The 22,152-nt window shown below is 44.3% G+C and overlaps 1 protein-coding gene across 1 annotated transcript; it reads right to left on the bottom strand.

The window, feature by feature from the left end:
- Nucleotides 1–16,875: 16,875 nt before the first annotated feature.
- On the bottom strand, nucleotides 16,876–22,129 carry ZFP36L2 (ZFP36 ring finger protein like 2). The gene has a single exon (XM_062622772.1). It carries the CDS (start codon nucleotides 22,037–22,039, stop codon nucleotides 20,693–20,695), a length of 1,347 nt encoding a protein of 448 aa, XP_062478756.1. The 5' UTR covers nucleotides 22,040–22,129; the 3' UTR covers nucleotides 16,876–20,692.
- Nucleotides 22,130–22,152: the final 23 nt, after the last annotated feature.

The raw sequence follows: 22,152 nt of genomic DNA, 5'->3' as shown, positions 1-22,152 counted from the left end.
CCTACACTTAATAAACACTAACACAGCAAATACCGGCTCTAAGTAATGTACTGCATTCTGAAACTGTGAGATCAAGAGGAACAACTCTGAGAGCCAATAAATCAGCATTGTGACGAGTGACTATTAATCCAGTCAGATCTGTCATTATCTCAACCCCTCGTGCCCCACGTTGGGCGCCAAAAAGAACTGTCGAGGTTTAAACCCAGTCAGGTAACTCGTTCACTTCCTCCCCCCCTTCTTTCCCTCCCCCTACTCCCGGAGGGACGGAGAGGAGAATCAAAAAGCATGCAACTCCCACGGGTTGAGATAAGAACAGTTTAGTAACTAAGGTATAACACAAATCACTACTGCTACCACCAATGATAATAATGATAAAGGAAATAAGGGAAGAGAATACAACACCTCACCACCAGCCGACCGATAACTCGCTCCCCCAGCCTGACCAAGCTCTGACCCATACCTCCTCCAACCCCGCAGTCTCCCAGCCCTTCCGGCTAACTCCCAGTTACATCCTGGGCATGACGTGCTGTGGTATGGAATACCTCTTTGGTCAGTTTGGGTCAGGTGTCCTGTCTCTGCTTCCTCCTGGCTTCCCCTCCTGCCTGGCAGAGCATGAGGCTCACAAAGTCCTTGGCCAAACCAAAACATCGCTATCAGCTCTGTTCCCAGGCCGAAAGTCAAAACACAGAACTGCACCAGCTACCAAGAAGGAGAAAAATGACTGCTACTGCTGAACCCAGGACATATGGGCAGGGAAAAATAAAGCTATAGAGCTCTTTTTGTCTTAAAAAACACCAACCAAACAAAATCAAACCCATAACCTCACTACTGTGAGCCAAGAGATACAGAGGTACAGCACATACTGTGTGTAATTCTCACCTGTCCTGTGTTATTTTAGCACACTTTACACCACTCCCCACTCACTGATCTCTGCACCACCTCACTCTTAGAAGACAGGACACAAGAAACTTATTTCTCTACTTTTCTCTCCTGGGAATCTGAGGCTTTTAGGTCTGTGAATCCCATTGCTCCTTCTTTACAACCACCTTCCCAAAAGCTTGGATCACAGGGATGCAGCCTCCAACAGCCTCAATCCTAACTTACGCCTGAGCAAGAAGAGGTGCTTTTCATCCTGTTAGTTCTCCCATACACCTTCACCATCCTCCAATCTTTGTCAGACTGGGAACTGGGGAAAAGAAACTCAAACCTTAAGTCAGACAGCCAATAGCATTCAGGGATAGCTGTTTATACCAGCTAGAGCCTTGCAGCTGCAAGGGAATGAGTCTCAGGCAAGAAAAACAAGGCTTTCAACTAAGCTGCGGTAAGATCATACTCAGCAGCTCAGGTTTCAAAACCTGCTCCTGCAGAACTGCATGCACAGGTATCCACTGCAGGTGTTCCACCACCTAACACCTAAAGTGGTGCCTCTGGTACCACCACAGGAACAACCAGCACATTCATTTAATGTTCAAGCCCATGGGAGGTTTCTCCATTCCTAAAGATGCATGTCCAAAATCCCAGGTATGCCCTCAGTTCACCAATGAAAGCTTACACAATACCAGTGCTCAAGAGAAAGTGTTTTGGGTGTCATAAATCATTATACACGAGTGACGGCAAAGAGGGAAAGTAGATGGGAGAGAGTTCATTTCCATTTTGCCTTCTTCTGTCTCCTCAGTGGCTTATAATTAATCAAAGCAACACCCCTTCTTTTGTGTCCAAAGTGCAAGAAAAAAGTAGGCACTGTACATCTTTCCTGCTATTCTCTTGCAAATGGAGCCACAGCAACACAGAGGCCGAGTGAATTACGCATTTGGCTCCTCTCAAAAGCCAAGGAAAAGCTCAAATGCCAGATTTTCTCAAAAGCAAAGCATCCCATCAGCAAAATGACACTGACTATCTGTACTGGGGGCTTTCTCTTTTCAGAAATAGCATCCATTCATCTATTAGTTTTTTTTTTTTTAATTAGAGAAAACTGATAAATACAAAACCAATGAGGGAAAACAAATACAAAAATAACAAAACCACATTTGTCTGCTGAAGGGAAGTGGCGAAGAGCAGCTGCCCTTTAATGATCTCCAGGCATGTGAAATTAAGCCACATCTTTATTACAAATTTAAACCAACAAAATAAATTAAAAGTCCAGTCACAGCAGGAACCCAGGTGGGGAGGGAATAAGTAAAGCTCAGTTTACACCCAGTCTGGCCAGTCATCTCTGCAAAAATAAGTACCTTTGTCTACTGCTACCACAATTATTCTCTCATCACCATTGCCGAAGATGAGATAGGAAAGCCACTGCCCCATTCTGAACAACAGGCTCTTTACACCAGTGCAGTAAATGAATAGCTCCAATTATTCAGAGGGGCTACAGACACATGTGGTGGAGAAATTTAATTTTTATTAAATTAATGGCAAAATTCCCATCAAGTGCATGGAGTTTTGCATGAGGGACCAATGCATTGTTAAGCTACTCATCCCTCTCAGCTAGACCTGCGTGACGAAGAGATAGAGCAAAGGGACAAGACACTAAACAAGGTTTAAAGCAAAGGATTTGCTGCTGGGTCTGATGAAGGAAAGGAACAGCCTCCTCCTTGCTTCCAGTAGCTCCAACCTGCAGACAAAGATCCCCCCCAGTGCTGCAGGGAGCATAGGGTGCTCTAGGGCTAGAGTTTTTTCCACAGCTTTCCTCTGGGCTGCATCTACGGTCCAGCCTCCCCTTCTGCAGGTATTCATACCTCTAGGATCACAACTTAATGACACATTGAGTTCACACTTAGCAAGGCTATGGGCTGTTTGAATGCTAGCCTGCCCAGGCTGCCACATGATGTTGCTATTGACAAGTTTCTTAGTTTTCAAATATTGGCAAAAGAAGCTTACTGAAGTTTTTGTTATAGATAGAAGTCACCTGAACACTTTATAGTGCACTATATATATATGAGTAAAACTTCAGAATCAGCTTGGGTGGGGAAGGGATTCAGATTAGCTTATTTTGTGAAAAATTCAAACAGATTCTTACACACAGATGTTTTCAGTCTTGGCATAAAAAGCCCCGAAACCACAGAATGCACCAGGCACAAGGGTCAATTCTATAAAGCAGTGATTTAAATATACTTTTGTTTAAAAAGGCAGCAGAAAATTTATAAGGGCTTTTCTTAATTCTTCTGTATTTTAGGGATCAAGCTCAGGAACTGATATTTCCTTACAAAAGCCTTGAATTTTATTGCAGTATGAATGGCACTTGTAGCTTCCATCTGTGTCTGTGTAAGCACAGGTCAAGGCAGCGGGACACATTTGCAAATGCAGAACAAATGAGGCAATGAGAGGTAGCAATCAGCATCACACAGATCATGCGCCATCGTGTCTCACACTTATCCTTGAGCTGAAAATATACACTCCCCTCAGCACACACTTTGTTTTTTTTGCAGGGGTAGCCCTAGCTCTTAATCAAAATCAGGGCATCTTATGCTTGACATGGTAGAAGCACAGAAGAACAAAACCCAACAATTAGAACGTCATCCCTGTTGTGGTGGGGTTGCAGTCTAAATCAAAGTTAGAAGATAACACCATTACTCCATTTTACAGAAGTGAGAGGTACGAAGGGCTTGTATATGCTAAGGCATTTCACAGTTTTACTTTCTTCCATGCTTTGTGTAGCTTGTCTGTTTCTATTGCAACTCATGAAAAACGGATTCTCTCTTACTTGTGTTTATACACTGTCCAGCACAAACCAGCCATGAATAACTACAGAATTGATTTTCAGATGGTAGTAGCTACAGGTGATTAATAGTGATGCAACTCCAAGCATGTAGCTGTCAATACTGTGTTTTCTTTTCTGGGTTACAGAGATTAAAACTTTGAGTCATGATCCACTGATTCGTACGTAAACAACCTGCACAGAGGGGGCAAAGAAATAGTGTTTCTGCTCCTGGGAGCAGTGGGAGGACTGAACTACCTGACATGTCTATTGTTGAGAAATACCTCCTTTCTGGAAGAAGGACATGTCCACAAATCCTTGCTTCTAGACTTAATCAGAAATATTAGAAAATGAAAGAGAGAGGAATAGCAAAAAAGAAGCTAATACCCAGGTAACTGCACAGATTAGCCAAGAAGCAGAGGGCTAATACCTCTTTTTTACAGAACATATTTATGTTACCGTCATCATCAGGGGCTTTTAGCTTGTCTTCTACCAGGCTGCTACAGCTATCATAACATGACCTACACAAAATGCCACAGTGAGGTACTTGGCATCATTTGAGCTGCCCTGATGTGTTTCAGAACATTTGCACAGGGTTGATATGCCATGCATGAGAGAGCTGTAGGAGACCTGAGCTTTCTGGAGCAGTGGCCGTGAACCAGCTCTATTAGGTTTGGCTGTCCTTACTCTAAGATAAATGGCATTAAATTCTTACTGCTTGCACTTGGGAAGCTGCAATGCACATTTGTGTGGTATGTAGGTTTTGGCTGTGCAGCACATACCAAGAGATGTCGTCTCAGGCAGCAATTCCACAGGAAAGGAAAAGCCAAGTGCATTCAGGACAGCGCGTCCAGCCTTGGTCCTGCCCAGTGGGGTCCTGTGGACAGGGGACTGTAGCAAGCAGACAGCACACTGATGCAAAACAACGGCAACGATTCAAAAGCCTTTGCCCAACTTAAAAAAACATATAATGAAGCCTGGGAATGAGAAGGATCCCTTTTTGGAGTGCAAAGAAAGTGGAGTTTAATGGGGAAAGATGCACAAAATGCAGACTACTAATCAGATTTAAATGGGTAACTACTCAGGGCACAGAAACATGTATTACACTCCACTGCATAACTGGATTTGCAAACAACCATAGCATCACCTCTGCTAAAATCTGTGGCACAAACTCACACTCTCCAGGCAGAAAACTTCAAAAGGAGTGATTTTTATAAGAGCTGAGATTATAGACAAAGGGAATATATTAAAGAAAGCTATTTCTTATTTATGACCAAGAGATCATTTACTTTGAAATCAGGACTTGGGGCAGATACTTCACCATGAGCATAGCCCTGAGGAATGCCGAAATCAGCCATCAATAACTCTTTTCACCAGCCAAGCTCCCGGAGGGCAGAAGGATAATACCAAGCTGGGTGGTAGTTTTTAAAGCAGCTGGTCATAAATTGGGACTTGTCGGTGGTTGTTCTCAGGCACTGCATGTCAAATTGGAATAACCTGTTGTGCTCTCTTATTTTTTTTCCCTGACTGGCTGCAGAATGCAAAAGAGGCACCTGTTGACTCCTGCATTAGCTTCCCCGCGATGCACATCTCTTATCAGTCATCACTCAGTGAGAGATTTCAAAATAGTAGTTTCTTCTCATTTTCCCCACAATGACAGATATTAAAGCTGCACAGAATCAGAGAATGGTTTGGGTTGGAGAGGACCTTAAGATCATCCAGTCCCAATCCCCCTGACCATGGTCAGAAATACAACACACTAGACTGTGTCACTCAAGGCTCTGTCCAAACTGGCCTTTACCACAGGGCAACCTGTGCCAGTGCCTCACCACCCTTACAGTAAAGAACTTCTTCGTTATATCTAACCTAAACTTCTCCTGTTTAACTTTGAACCCATCACCCCTTGTCCTATCACTGCAGTCCCTAATGAAGAGTCCTCTCTCCAGCATCCTTTTAGGCCCCCTTCAGATACTGGAAGGCTGCTATGAGGTCTCCACGCAGCCTTCTCTTCTCCAGGCTGAACAGCCCTAGTGTTCTCAGCCTGCCTTCATACGGGAGGTGCTCCAGTCCCCTGATCATCCTCGTGCCCTCCTCTGGACTTGTTCCAAGAGTTCCATGTCCTTTTTATGTTGAGGATACCAGAACTGCACACAGTACTTCAAGTGAGGTCTCATGAGATCAGAGTAGAGGGGCAGGATCACCTCCTTTGACCTGCGGTCACACGCTTTTTGATGCAGCCCAGCACACAGGTGGTTTCTGGGCTCAAGTGCATACTGAAGTGGCTCATGTGCCTTTTTGTAGCTAAATGCTCCCCAGGACAGATGTGGACTAGGTTACACCTTGAGCTACCCAACACCCACTCCAGCAGCCACATTTCCAGTTGATCTGTGCACACATCAGCAACATCAGAACCACTAAAACACAGCAGAAACCAAGCCCAACATCTCCCCCTGTTCAACACTCGTTGGTCTTTTATCTAGCAATGCAAGAATGGACTTCCCCTTCCCTCTCTGCAACCCAGTTCCGCTTTCCACTTGGTCCTGCTCTTGTTCAGCACTTCCAGAACTCCTTCACTGAAAACAGGCTGTGTCTTCCTCATTCGCCTCTGTGGAAATCCAAGATGGCTCAATAGGCAACTGCTAAGATGATTTTCTCTTGTCCACTGTTAGCAGTTTCTCACTGGTGTGCCATATATTTGGTGAGAAGCCCCTTAAAAAATCCTACAGAGCATGAATTTCCAAAATAACCTGTGAAGCTGCTTTTAACAACCACTTTACAAGTAAGGGAGGCTGCTGTAGCAGACAACCCTTTTCAGGCCTTGAGCCCCAAGTCTTTAGGGAATGCTTTGGCAGTACAATTTTTGCCTTTGAAAACATCATTTTTATTGTTCCAAACTGGTGGTTGCAAAGCAATATTTACTGTAGATCAGCTTTGTGGGAGGAAGGTCAAGTTATTGCTTGTCTTCTGAGTTTAGTAAACAACTAAAATATTGTAAAGAGAGCAAGAAATGACAGAAAATGTGAAGTAGGCTCTAGCGTTCAATCAGTCTCAAAGTATAACAGAGGACACATCTCCAAAAGTCCAGAACTGTCTATTAAGAGCGAAATTAAAACAACACAGATAGGTGTACTCTAAGAGAAAAAATATCCCCAAGACTGTGGACCCCTCATATTTACACACCTACTAAATACATATTTCCCCTAAGATGAAGATTCTTCTCTAGTGAGAAATGAGGAAGCTCTGCACAATTAGGTAACCCCAGCTAAAAGACAGCAAAATTGATATACGAGGAGTTGACAGACAATTTTTGCAGTTTCAGTTTAAGCAGCCTTCTCCCACACACATACACTCTGAGCTGTGTCCCCCCCCAGTGCAGGGCTATGCACCACATCATGTAACTCCTTGTGGGCTGATCTGATTCATTTGGCTTGTTTGTTTGGGTGTCTTTTTCCCAGGAAATGAGGAACATGCGACCACTGAGCTGCATGGCTGTGGCCAAAGTGACATGGAAAACTGGTATTTCTCCTAGCAGATCTTACCCAAGCATCCCAAGAGCTCCTGAATCTCTGGCCACGTCTGGGTAGAAGAGCTGTGACAGGGACATGTGGCTGCTGAGCAGGGCATCTTCACTGTAGGTGAGCTCCTACTCCAAGTTTGGTTTGGTCTGACTATCGTTTCACTACCTACTGCACCTCACCTCTACTTCCTCGAGGTGCAGGCACAAGAACTTATTCCAGTAGTATATACATTAAAACTAAATTTACACTGTAGAGACTCTTTGAGAATTCATTCAAAGGAAGTGTTTTGCTGCAGGAACAACCCATAAACAGCCTGGAAAGACAGAGGACATGTCTACACACATGACATGGATGCACACTCTTAACATGAGCAAATACATCTATTAATTTCGTAGCTGCAATCTGTTCCTCCTTGACATGAGAGTAAGCTCTGTCAGACAAATGCAAGATCAAATGAAATCAAGCTAAATACCCCCTGTGGGTTTAGCAAACAGGAGAAGAACAGCCACTCCCTTTCTTAATCCTCAAAAATCTCATGTATAAAATATAAGCTTTAATTAAAAAAAAAAAAAAAAAAGCAAGGAAGACAAAATATTATTTGAAACCTTAAAAAGGCCCAAGCGCTAAATGCGACTTGCAGTTTGAGTACAAGTGTTCTGGGTGGTCTCCAAAGGACTACGCTTGCTGTGCAGAAAGGAGTATTTTAAGAACAAATTAGTGGGGTACCGGAGTGTTAGAAAAGATGAATTCTTATTAGAAAAAGTACTTTGTGAAGCCATGCACAGAATGCAAATATTTAAAAAATAAATAATAGCTTCCCTTACCTATGTATTTTCATTTCTTATGCCAAGGTCATAATTCCTTTTGATGTATTTTGAGGATAAACATTGAGATTAATAGATTGTCAACATGATGAAGGCTTAATCTCTGGGACATAAGGTCATTAGGAAGCAAAGATCTACAGCCACTAAACACAGCAGTAATAAAAGCCCAAAATTCAGTGAGTCACTTCCATTTCAGACACAAACAGAATGGTTTCACATCCTAAATGTGCAAGACACAGCTTGATCCCTGCCCTCTGTTCCCCAGAGGTTTCAAAGACTCTTACCAAGGCTTTACAGACTGTGCTTACTTTCTGCCTTGGGTGCATCTGTAGACCAATTTACTAATGCCAGGGTGGCTGGGGGGGTTGGGGGTGGAAAGGGAAGTGAGAGAATCTGTTAGAGGGATTCTTCTACAGCCTTGCCATTGGAGTGCAGCCACTACAGGTCTACACAAGGCTTTATCTCCCTACACCTTTTCTCTCTCATCAGAGTTGTGGCACAGTCTTCGCTAGCAGCAGTTGTCTATTTGTACCTGGAAATGCAGTTGACAAGGTTTAGCTGGGAAGATTAAGCCATCTATACCAAAGAGAAATAAACACAAAGAAGGGCAAGTCTGTGCAAGATGATCAAAAACCAGAAATAAATATATAGCAGCTTAGACTGAGAGCACCCGAGTTTTACCAGCATCATCTTCTCCACTAGACAAGGCACAGGGTATAAATCCTGAGCAAGTGCAGATCCTCACCAGAACCGCATTAGGAACATTGAGGCAGCAAATGAAAACATGAGCTACTGTTTTCCCACTCCCACATTTAATGATATCCACTGCTTTTTAAAAGGATGACCACTTCTAACACAGCCAGTGCATCAGGCAAGGTCTGTCATAGCCACAGGCCAAAAGGCAACTTCTGGTGCAATTCTAACACAGATAAGTGCACCCTTTATGCTAAGGCCGGATTTACATCTCTAAGAGCCCAAATGAAAACAAAAGGAAGACTTTTCCCTCAGGTAACCTGCATCTCCCAGAGCCACCCAGCCCAAACCAAGCACTGGCACACAGGCTGCAGATGTGACTCAATCATAAAGTCAGGCTTCCTCTAACAGCAGCTTCTCAAAACTGTGAAGAAAAGGCAGGCATGAATGCCTTTTTTTTTTGGTGCTAACATCTGTATATCCTAATAAGAGAGTACTCTCCCAAAACATAGCTAACTGAATAACCGCTGATTAGCATCAGCATCACTAACACCTGGAAGTCCCTCCATAATTAAGTAAATAATTATTGACAAACTATGCACCAATTACGACCAAAGTGTTACACATATAAGAAACAATAACCAGCCTCAGGTGCCAGAGATGAGTCATTTTGGGTGGATGGAAGGGGAGAAGAAGAGGGGAAGCAGTGTAATGTCTTCTTAAACTAACCTTGTTTTCAGTCTACCACTTCAGACCAATAGATGACTATTGTAACCCTGCCAGGAGATACAGGATCCATCACATCCATCTAGAAAATGCCATAGAAGAGACACTACCATGTCATCCCATCTCATTAATGGCACAGGAGCAACTCAATATTAACCATGACAACTACTGCAGCTTGTCCAAATACAAACACACCTACGTCTAAGCCCACACCTACTACTGTCATTTCTTTCAATAGAGGTCAGTGAAAAAATCAGGATATAGCCTACCTGGTGTCTAACAGGAAAAAAGCCCTGCTGTTAAAACTCTGTCCTGATATAAATTGATATGTGAAGTAGCCTTCTTATCAAGGAAGTCTTCATATTTGTATGAAGTAGTTTTCAGCTTCCCGCACTGATGAGGGAACAAAGGAAGTCAGGACTGAAACCCTCAGACTGTGCTGATCTGAGACAGAGCAAGACAGAAAACAGATTCCTTGAAAGCTGTGTGATGCCAGGCAAATCCCAACACCCCAGGTTAAGTAATTAGGAGATCAGGAAATTAATCATTTTGAGGCATTTAGCCCAGGAATAAGTTATCTCAAGAACGGCAAAACTGCCACTCTAAATGACATCTGGACAAATGGATATAACGCTATGTAGCAGCACCAGATGACTAGCAATTCCCAAATAATTCTGTTCTCTTCTTTATGAAAATCCAAGGTACATAAGGCAAATACACACAAACACTTTTCAGTCATGGAAAGTTTGCCTTGGATCTGTAGAACCTCTTTCCTCCTTATTCACAAATGAGACAAGTTCACCTTAAATGGTACCCCAGCACCTGCTGGCAATTCTGCCAGCAGAGTAGAATACAGCGAAGTGCTGAACATCACTCACTATATTGATGACTACTTTAAACAAGTCACAACTGCCACATTCATAGACCTGTCATATATGTTGTACGCTACACATAGAGGGATAAAAGAACTGCAGAAGCAGTGCTCTATTAGGAAAAAAAAACTCCAATGACTTTATATCAAACTGTTCAGGAAACAGAGCTGATAGCTCAGATAATGAAACAGGCTACCACAATCGACTAACTTGTCTAAGTATTATTAAGCAGCCTCAGTGTTTATCCTCACACAAGAAATTTTACCTGTATGGGTATCTTGCACTTCCATTCCTCAGAATTAATAAAATTCCTTCAAAAAGAGCTAGTAAAAATCACATACTTACGTATTTTTCATGTGCCTTAGCACGGTTTCCAGGAGAATCTGCTCCATGAGACTGACTGGTCTGTAGTTCCCTAGGTCTTCCATATTCCCTTTCTTGAAAATGGGGGTTATATTTCCCTTTTTCCAGTCATCGGGAACTTCACCTGACTGCCATGATCTTTCGAATATGGTGGACAGTGGCTCCTTTAGGACGCACAGATGGATTTAATGAAGTCCCATGGACTTGTGCACCTTCAGGCTCTTAAGATGATCTCAAACCTGATCCTTTTCTGCAGTGGGCCTAAGGTCTTGATTCTCGCAGTCCCTACATCTGCCTTCCAAGACTTGAGCAGTGTGTTCAGAGCATTTGCCAATGAAGACTGAGGCAAAGAAGTCATTAAGAACCTCAGCCTTCTCCAAATCCAGGGTAGCCAGTTCTCCTGATAGCTTTTGGATAGGGCCCACGTTGTCCCTGGTCTGTCTTTTGTTTGTGACATACCTATAGAAGCCCTTCCTGTTATCTTTCACATCCCTGGCCAGGCTCAATTCTAACTGGGCCTTAGCTTTCCTGACCTGGTCACTAGATTCCCAGACAACATCCCTGTATTCTTCCTAGGCTCCTTGTCCTTGCTTCCACCTTTTATAAAGCTTCCTTTTTCCTTCTACGTTTCCTCAGTAGCTCCTTATCCACACATAGAGGTCTCCTGGCCCTCCTGCCACGTTTCCTTCTAGTCAGGACGCAACAATCCTGAGCTTGGAGCAAGAGATCCTCGAACATCAACCTGCCCTCTAGAGCTTTATCCCATGGAACCTTACTAAGCAGGCTCCTGAAGAGGCCAAAAAAAAGTCATTCTGAAGCACAAGCATTTCAACCTGAGCTTAATTTGGCTCACTGGGAGAACTGAGAACAAACAAATTCAACAAGATTGGGTTCAGTTGGAACATTTTAATCCCTAGGAATTGTCCAGTTCATAAAATGATGGACCATTTGCATCATACGAGTAAACTATACTAAGAGCTTGTGGGCTATGGAATGCTTTCATGAATTATTTCTTTTATGTTGGATGTGGTACAAAGGGAAGAGGATGTTGCATACAGCAAATTTACTTCTCTGAATGCAGCCAAGGCAAAAAGGCTACTTACATACTGTGGTTTCTAACTTATAAGATGCTGTCCTTTGCTTATGTAATGCTGAAACAATCATGAAATGTTAAGTTCTGCCTGTTTCTATGTTACAGTAATCCTAACTGGCTGATTTTCACCCTCACTCTTTTTTCTACTACTAGTTCTGGAGTTATAGTAAGTACATTTCCCAAAATTTCAAGGAAGCTTTTCCAAGACATTTACCATTTGCTTTTCCATCTGGATAACACTCTCTGTTCAGTATCTCTGAATGCCACAACTGCTCTTTACAATCAGTTCTTAGAGTTGTAAGGTAAAAAGACTCCACGTTATAAAAGTGCTACTTAACAAAAAAGCAAAGAAACCCAGGCAGATCGTTCCCCCTTCAAGTCTTCTGCAAGAGCTTTACCTCACTGATGTTTTTGCTTGTTTTCTCAATATGCCTGTGCCTGTTTCAGTACCACATTACAGCCCAGGAAACAGCTTGACACAAGAGGAGCATCACACCTGGAACAAATGGTTCCTTTTTTGAGAACAGAGGTCTAAGCAGGACAGCCACCTGCACTTGGCAGGTTACCAGCTTTCCCAGACTTTAAGAGGCTTACTGGGGAGTCCTGCACACATCATGGTAAGAACTCTGGCCAGCTGAACTCCCAGAGCCCTGCCACCTGAGGCAATTGATAATGAAATAGTAATAGAATAGAATACTATTAATAATAATAGTAATGAGTGCCCATGTCAATCACATGGAGGAGCAGTCTCTGCAAGGCTAAAGAGTATTTCTGAATAAAACAATTGAAATCAGTGAAGCCAGGAACAAGTATGTCTCTGAAATGCTACAGAACACTCACACATCTCCTGCAAGGGACTGAGCAGGATCCTGCACCCCTCGGCTTTACTGTCCCAGACTGAATCGTAGCCATACTCCAAGTCAAACCCTGGTGAAAGGAAGCTGGGAGAACAGACACATTCTGCTGCTTACCACCACTCTTCAGCAAGTGCTGGAGGTCCTCTGACTATGGGCTGTACCTCTGTGAGAGCAAGGGCTTCTTAAGGATATGATGACACATACCTACACACTGGTGTTCAGGACATAAAACATACCATCGTATGTACATTATATACACCATTGTCCATGGTACTCATGTTACCTCTTTGAGATGGTATTTACCAATGGTTTGAAAAGATCCTCTTCTAAATCTCTCACCATTAGTCTTGCACCAGTAGATTGTACACACCAGTCGGGTTGCTTTTCTGAAATTACCTTAAGGATGATTTCCACCAATTTGGAGATAGACCCCAAAAATGAGATGTTTGTTTCTTGCTTTGCAATGCTTCTGCAGCAAACAGTTTAGCATCACCTTTTTTGCTATGAATTCTGAACCTCCTCTTGAATTTCATTTTAAGATTTCTTACCATAAGAAATATTTCGAGTAGACAGGAGAGGTCATGACTTGATGTTCACACTGACACTAGCCCAGAGCTCTGCACCACTTCCAGGGGAGATGGCTTTTCCAGGCTGCCAGGCTTCCCTTTCCTCAACATCATCTCCCCAGCCACACTTCCCCAAACACAACACAGCCAAACTGAAGCAAAATGTTCAGGTTCAGCTTGCAAAAACTCAACACAGTTTGCTGCATGTCCTCTGGACATCATTTCATACATCCTAAGATTCGAACCATGTATGTAGAAAAGAACCCACAGAACAGAACTTAGGCTGTGGTTTCACAGGCAGTTAAGTCAATTTAAACTTGCACTGATGCTGAAAGCAGAAGTCTGAGCCTTGCAGTACTTACAAACTTCTGCCCTCGCTCGTGCTTTTGTTCTATAGCCATAAGGCCATGAAATGAGTCCAGATCAGAGTACTAATCTAGCAGAAAACAAATTCCTGTCTTTTTAAAGTTAGCGTCCATTTGGATTGGCAAATCACTGCATTCCTCATCTGACTTTTAAAATCAGGTATTTGTTAACACTGAATTCATCTAAGATTTACAGCATGCTGCTCAGCCCCCTGGATAGAACAACAGCACTCTGTATGAAACCCTCCTTGTCTGTGCCGCTTCTGCAGCAGAGCTAAATGGCATTCAAAACCAGTTGCAGGCACAGGGCACACATGAACTCACGCAGGGCTCTGCTGCCCCAGGAGGAGGGTAGTATCTGGGCCTTCCCTTTGACACTTGCCCCCTGTTCCCACTGCACTGCCATCAAGAGCCCTGAGACCACCAGCACAGGGCAGAGCTACCTGCCATTCACAGCACAAATGGTCATCCATGGAAGAGTCAGGAAGTTCACATATATACATATATGTGGATACACAAAAGACTTAATAACCACAAAAGCCAGTTGTTTGTGCTCCTCTGCAATGAGGGAATGTTTTTCACATAGCTATTCAGCTCCTTTTGCATACAGTACAGGGAATCCTTCTCCAAAATCTAGGCACAGTTGAAGGCTAATCAAGATCTTGTAAGTTACCAGGCCTCTTACTATTATTGAATTTCCCTCAATTTCTTGAGTGGCTATTATAATTCCAGGTATTCAAGTGAACATCATTCAGAGAAGATAAGGTAATAATCCATTGATACAGGACCCTTGTATTTAGATTTCAGCATATCCAGCTCCCAGTTTATTTTATTAACCATGGTAGAAAAATTAAGGTTAAATTACCCCACCTCAGCGTACAGAATAGGAATTACTCAGATGTCATCTATCCCTCTTCATCAGCAGAGAGGAGATCTGTCAGGGTAATTTTGCCTGCTTCCCACAGGAATGCAAATCTGGGGGGAGGGGGGGTTCACCCCAAAATGCTTCTATTAACACTATCCCTCTCTGAAAGGAAATATGAAATGACTTGTGTCTGCTTGACTAAGCTTTTGACAAAGCCCTCCAGACCTTTAGGGAGGAATCTTCATCCTCCACCCTCCCCTCCAATATTAAATTCTTAATATTAATAAATTAGACTTACAAGTTAATATCCTTCAGTACATATGCTGCAAAAATGGCACAACCTTCTAAATCTAAGCCAGCTGAGAACAAGTGTTTCCTTTCACATTCAGAACTTCTCCAAAGATACAGAGCTTTGCCACACGATCATTATTTGATAGCTAGTAAACTAGACAAAATATCTGTTCAGGGATATGGTCATATTCATTCACTTTCATTAGGCCCTATTTTGATTTTGAGCCTTCCCTTAAATGTCGGTATCTTTTCAAGGAATACTCAAGGTCCACATTGAGTCACTTATAATCAATATATAATATATTGTATTGTATATAGAATTATTAGAATATAGAAATGCAGTTTTAAAATGGGCATACCAAGAATTTCTGAAAGAACTGTGGAAGAAACAATGTGGAGCAAAACCCATACAGGAGGGATAAGCGAATCTAGCATCTTGGTGGGGAGTCCCCTTGTCCTCCATCCCATCATACCTGCCTTCTCACCAGGATGCAGGGCTCTACATCCTCCTCCTCCCCCTACCTGCAATGAAACCCATCAGACTCCTCACTGACCCACCCCAGCAGAAAACACCATTTTCCCCCATTCTGCCTGGTTAACAGAGTGCATGAGCCCCTAGGTAGATGTGATGAGTGCCAGAGCTGGCTGGGGGCCAGGGGACCTTTCAGTGGCCCTGGACCAGGCGCCCACCCTGGGCCATGTGGAGCAAGCTGCTATCTGGATCAGTGACCCAAACCAGCTCAGAGAGTGGGTCAGAAAGGGATGGGGGAAGAGCTGAGCCAACAAACTGCTCCCTTCTGGTGGAGGCAGCCGGCTGCATCACCTTGAGTGTATCATTTCCATCCCAACTCTCCACTTACTTCTTGAGCAGATGAATACTTACAGGCAGGTCTGGCTGTGGTCATTCAGGATATTCCTGTCCCTCTCTGGGCAGGTACCAACCAGATGCAGGGCTGGCAAAAGGGACAGTGTATCTATACTTCAGGTGCAAGAATGTGGGAAACCCAGTACCTTTGCCTTAAACCACTGGGGAACTGAGTTGAAGTTGAAGGGCCAGAAAATAAGGTTTCCATTTCCAGAGCTCTGTAGGTTAAACAAGCAAAACCCAGCATGTCCTTGTCTTCCCAATGACAGAGCACCACTGCCTGAAACTCCAAGCAAGATTTACACTCAAGATCAGCAAGAAAAGACAGACCACACAATTAAAACTATATAGTACAGACCCCTTAGCTTTAATGCTGTGCTAGCAAATCAAAAGTACATCTCAACCATGAAGAAAAAATGACCAAAACGAAAATCCTGGACCTTCTTTGAAAATTAGGTGTCCACCTAATGATGGGATAGGATGGGATGAAAACATGAGCAGGAGACTTAATTTATTTTTCAAAGCAATTTAAGAGCTGCACTGCATGTGTGAGATTCTGAAAAAGGGTTCATCCCCTGCCCATGTATTTAACCTTGGTTTCCTTCATTCTGCAATCAGCAATACAGCAGGGAGAGGATCCGGCAGCCTACCAGCTCCTCCGGTGGTGATGGGCCCTCTTTCACCAGTGTACAGACTGTGCTGTAATTCCAGCTCCTGTGCTTGGCCCTGGGGTACAGCAAAAACAGCAGCATTGCTGCACTGTGGCACATTTCTGGGAGTATTTTCGGTGATGTCAATCCATCTTTCTGTGTGCTGAATCAGGTTTAGGTTCTGAATTAACTTGGGTTAGCAGCAAACCCCCAAAGCCCAGAGAAAGCAAAAGCACCAGTTAATAGCACACCCACGCTACCCGAAGAAGGCAAACCAAGAATCCCAGCACAAATGAGAAATTAAGAGCACTAGGCCAAAAAAATCAAACTGCTGATTCGATACCTCTGAAAACCCCCTAATGATCATGTTAGTCATGTTAAATCAATTCCTGTTTCAAGGTCTGCACCATTGCACCTTATTCCTACAGATTTTTTTTGCTCCAATTTCTGTCATATTATCAACTGAAACAAGCATGCAAGACTCAGGCCTCACCAATCACTAATAAAATCACATTTTCCAGATCATCAAATTAATTTTCAGTGCCCCAACTATAAAGAGAAATACCACATTTCTAATGGGCAATAGCAGAGACCTTATTGCTCCTTCTCAACCCAAAGTTCTCGAAGAAAAACAGGTTCTTTTTATGCAGTTTATTAATTTATTGCAAAGTATCAGGACATTCCTGAATGGTCTGACCAGCTTTACATGCTTCCTTGAATTCTGAAATGAAAGCAAGAGAGCATTTGCTTAAATCAACAATATAAATCACCAGTTTAAAGGTTAACACTTGATTGTGCAGCACGAGAAGCAGACATTTATCGACCCAGTTCAAGGACTTCCAGTTTCTTGAACACATAATGCTGCAACAGATTGCTTTGCAGTTAGCTTTTGCAGATACAGACAACACAGGGGGCAGGATGGGTGGCCTCAGAGCATCACTCACTTGGAGCAGGGTGCAGGGCATGCCACTAGCCCACTGGGAGACACTCATGGGCTGTCACCCATCCTGTCCTGGCAGCCTTTTCAGTGCTCAGAACACTGGCACTGACACCAGTGCAGGTGTTTCACATGGGGCAGCTGCTGTAAAGCTCTTCTTCCAGCCAGGAGCACCAAAGCCAGCCCTGGCACTCAGACCAAGATCCTGTTCAACCAACAGAAAACCAGTACTGTTCTGGTAAAGCAATAAGTAAGGTCCTTATTTACTGTTGCAAAAAAAGGGCATGCTTAGCGGGAGAGGTGGGCAAGGGAGATAAGCAAAAAGCACACCTAGGGATGAAAGAAAATCTGAAAATAAGTCATAGAATGGGTTGGGTTGCAAGGGACTAATTCCAAGGGCCCAACACAGGCAGGGACACCTTCCACCACATCAGGTTGCTCCAAAACTCCTAATGAACAGCTTTAATTTAACAATTAGATTCAAAATCCCCAAAATTAATTAAGACATCAGCTTAGACACCAGTCAAACCAACACCTACTCTCTGCTTCTGCAAAATACTGGTGAACACCTTCTTGCAGGCATGGTACCTGCACCAGGGATGCCCAGGGAAGAACCTGGCAGTGCTCAGTGCTACTCTGCAGGCAGCACCAGAAAGAAGTTCCTTCAGAAATCTGTTTGGGAATATAAGGGAATGATTCTGAGCCAGAATGTCAGACCAAGCCATTAAAAAAAGAAACGGTGATTGCTGCAGCCAGGCTGTGTTGTCATACACTGGTTACATTTGTTTTAATTTTAAACTGAGAGTCAGTCTAAGGTTCGTTACACAAACATGTGGCACTGGTATTACATTCTACCTTGTATTTATAGAAAGCCCTGTGGCAGTCCAGGCAGTGCAGAGATGTCATAATGTTAACAACATTTATCAGTAGTATGACAAAAGAACAAAATAAGCCAGTAGAAATCACGACTTAAGTTTTAAGCAACTAACTAGAGTAAGGGACCTGAGCATGGAGTTATTAGCTAAAATTCTTCCAGCATTAATGCACACACTGAGCCAAATCCACTGAGCATTTTCTTATACACCCTCAGAAAGATGTTTAAACCCCAAGCCTTGAAAACTGATTAACATATTTAATGCCAGCCCAATTAACAGAGATACGCCCTCAGCAGGGTGATTGGAACGCCAAGGCAGAAGTCCCCATTCCTACAAGAGGAACAAAACTTTTTGGGACAGAAGTTAAACTTTAATTACGCCTTTTTATTACCCAAACTGCCACCTCTTCCTTAACAAGCACACTCATATATCCCCATAAGTAATGCAATCTGATAAACACCATTACTAGATTTCTTCACCCGCTCCACCTGTTAAGCCACAAAGGCCCATACTTCACCCTCTGGAAGCAAAACCCAGCAATTTAAACAGCAGGATCCAGCATACCGCTAACACACAGACTCCCGAAACTTCTGGAAGCATTTATTAACTTTGGCCAGTGACCAGGGATTGCTGCAGGAGTGCACTGATGCTGGGTTAATCTGTAGCTAAATCCACTGGTGATCAGGGTTGGGGTGAGGTGCTAGTTCAAAAGACACGCTCAGTGCCTTCCAACAGTGGAAGGGTTACTTCTCTTTTTACTGTTTTTTTCCAAAAAGACTTTATTGGGAGAACTACAAAACATTTACAGTACAAAGTTTACAGTCTCACACAATCTGTAGTGAACTGACTCCCGAAAAATATATTACAACTCAAGTTGACTTATGCTTTACATTCAAAACATACTTGTTAAAGTAGTCCAAAAAGAGTACATAGTGCTCAATCTGTACCTATGTACAAAAAAAACCTAAGCTACCGCTCATTCATCCACCATCCAGGAAAGTTTTAGAAAACTCCTGACTTTCTACATAAGGAAAAATAATTAAATGCCAAAGTTTTGGAATTCAGTTTAAAAAAGATATGTTCAGGTATATAGGAAGTTTCAGATCCAAGATGGCCTCCATTCTTACCAAGAGTGGCAAAATTTTGCTGCAGTTAAAACCCATCCCTACATTCAAATCGTATCAAGCATTAAGAAAAAAATACTTATTTGGTTTGAGAGATTTAAGGCAAGCGTGGACCCTTGAGAAGGCACTGTGAGACATCCTAACACTGGAACCCCCAATTATTGCTACATACTCTTATCACAGTGTGATTGGTGGAGTCAGGCAACAAAAAATACTTTTTGGTTACATTAAAAAAGTCTGGATTCAATTTGCCACTCTGATTGTGAAGTCAGTCCTCTTTTTGCTGCTGGCTTGTTTTCTCTCATTTGTTTTTCACCTCAGACAGGCTACAACCATTTTACATTCTACAAAAAAAAAACATAAGAAATCCCTCAAACTACTTCCACAGCATCAAGATCGATTTCTATACAGAAACCATGCAATCTTTCAGATTTACGTAAACAAGGAAAGAAATTAATGAAATAAATATTACAATCTCTTAAATTAAGAATTTTACTCATTTACAATAAAATAACCAAGTGAAGTTACAAAAAAAGGCATATATTACTGTGAAAAGAACACACTCCACATTTTGCCGATTAATAATGGCAATCATAATTTAAACATAATAAAAGAATATATATCTATTGCTTTTCTCATCATACCCGATAAATACAGTATGAACAAATTACCAATGTATACTTTTCACAAGATAATAAATAAGTTAAATAGTTTCAGATTTGAGTTGTTGTGCAACGACTCATTCATGCAAAATCAACTCAAACCAGCTAAAAAAATTAAAAACAAAAAAATAATCAGCAGTTATTCTCCAACAATTACAACTAAACTCAGTTGAGTGCTTCCAAATAAAGCAACAACAACAGAAATTGTTCTCAGCCAAACATCCACTAAGTGGTGGCAAAGGAACCAATATTAAACTTTGGAATGAAAGTTTTAGCATGTTACAATAATAATACATAGATATATAAAAAAAAAAAAGGTTGTTATCAAGGCATATTCTTGGCAGGATGCTGGGATTTTTTTTCTTTTCCTTAAAAAAAAAAGCTGACAGGTTTTACAGGTTTCATGTTTCTGTGTTTTATCTGAACTGCATTGAAAGGAACCAATTTGTAACCTTGTGTGTCCGAAGGTTTGGAGGCACTGGGCAGGCAGGGCCAGTGCTCCCCGGACTGTTGCTTTATGGTGGTGTGTTTTCTAATGCTCTTTTATCTTTGTTTTCTTCTCTCCTCTTTCTGAACACAGATGGAATGGCTGCTGCTGGTGCGGATCAGAACTTGTCTCCAAAGAACAAAAAATCCCCTTCTTCCAAGGTCTCTCTATAAAAATAGGTTTGTTTAGTTCGTGTCATTTGCCCCTTTTGCAAAACGCTTTTTTTACCTTTTTTCAGCTCTCGGTGTACATATATAGATATATAAAAAAACAAAAAAGGAGTAAGAGAAGAAGGATTCACTTTCTTCGCTAGTTAATTTACTTGCTCGGCAGCCGCGGGGCCGGCCCCCCGCGGTACTCCCTTTCCCTTAGTCGTCGGAGATGGAGAGCCGGCTGAAGATAGGCAGACGGCGGCCCGAGTCCAGGCTGGGCGACTCGGAGCCGCTGAGGGAGCCGGAGCTGAGGGAGCCGCTCAAGTAGCTCTCCCGGTCGGAGAGGGAGTCCGGGGGACTGGGCGGCGCGTCGAACACGGGCGACTCAGAGAGGCGGCGAAGGGGCTGGAAGCTGAAAGGCGGCGATGCAGGGGGCGGCGGCGGCTGCTGCTGGCAGCGGTAATAGGCGGCGGCGGCGGCGGCAGCTGCGGCGGCCGCAGCGAAGTTCTGTGTGTGGAGGGCGAGCGGGGCGATGAGGCTGCCTAGCTCCTGCCCCGAGAAAGCAAAAGCGTTGTTAGCACAGGCCGGCGACAGCAGCTCCTCGCAGTACGACGCGGAAGCGGAGGGCGGCGGCGTGCGCGACCCGCCGGGACTCTCTAGCAGGGCGGCATCAAGGCGACCCCCGGGCGGCGGCGGCGGGGCGGTGCCGTGGGGGTGCGGCGGTTGGTGGTGGTGATGGGCGGAGAACCCGGAGAAGCTCAGGCTGTGGTGCAGCTTAGGCCGCTCCCCGCCGCGCGGGTGCCCAAACCCGCCGCCGCCCAACGCATGGTCGCGAGGGGCAAACGCGCGGAGGTCCCCGGTGCTGCCGGCGGGGTGCGGAGGAGTGTGGTGAGGGTGGTGGTGCGCTGCCGCGCCGGCAGCGGGAGGAGGGGCGGTCGTGCCCCCGCCGGGCGCCGGGCGGCGCTCGTCGGCGTTGTGGATGAAGTGGCAACGCGGACCGTAGGGGCAGAAGCCGATGGTGTGGAAGGTACGGCAGAGCTCGGTCTTGTATTTGGGGTGGCGAGTGAGGCTGCGCAGCTCGTGGAAGCCGTGGGCGAACTGGCACTTCTCGCCGTACTTGCAGGCGCCGCTTTCCTCGAAGGGGCGGCAGAGCTCCGTCTTGTAGCGCGTCGAGTTGATGGGGGCCCCGCCGCCGCCACCTGAGCCGCCCCCCTTGCCGGCCGCCACCGCCTGCTGCTGCTGGAGCTGCTGCATGAGGTGCTGGCTGCGCTCGCCATTCTCGCTGAAGGAGCGGTCCCGGAACTTGTTCTCCTTGTTAAGCAGGGCCGTGGGATTGCTGCTGCTGGCACCTCCGCCGCAGCCCGTCTCCTTCAGGCTGCCGAACGAGGAGGAGGAGGAAGAGGAGGAAGATGTGGAGGAAGATGTGGAGCCGGCAGGACTGGGGAATTTGGACCCGCCGGCCAGCGCCGGGAGGTTGCTGGTGGAGTGCCGCCGCAGGAAGCCCGGCGCGAAGCTGGAGCTGGGGGAGGTCACCGGGGTCCCCACGGCCTTCGTGTCCAGCATGCTGCTGAGGTTGGTCAGGGACTTCTCCGTCTGCCAGGGCGGGGGAAAGGGAGGGAGAGGAAGACAGCAGGGGAGAGAAGAGGTTGCACGGTGACCTCCGCAGCACCCTGGGG

Source organism: Pezoporus occidentalis, unplaced genomic scaffold (assembly GCF_034315485.1).
Source record: "Pezoporus occidentalis ecotype Australia unplaced genomic scaffold, CSIRO_AGI_Poc_V1 ctg247, whole genome shotgun sequence".
NCBI lineage: Eukaryota > Metazoa > Chordata > Aves > Psittaciformes > Psittacidae > Pezoporus > Pezoporus occidentalis.
This window is presented reverse-complemented; position numbering and strand designations above follow the sequence as displayed.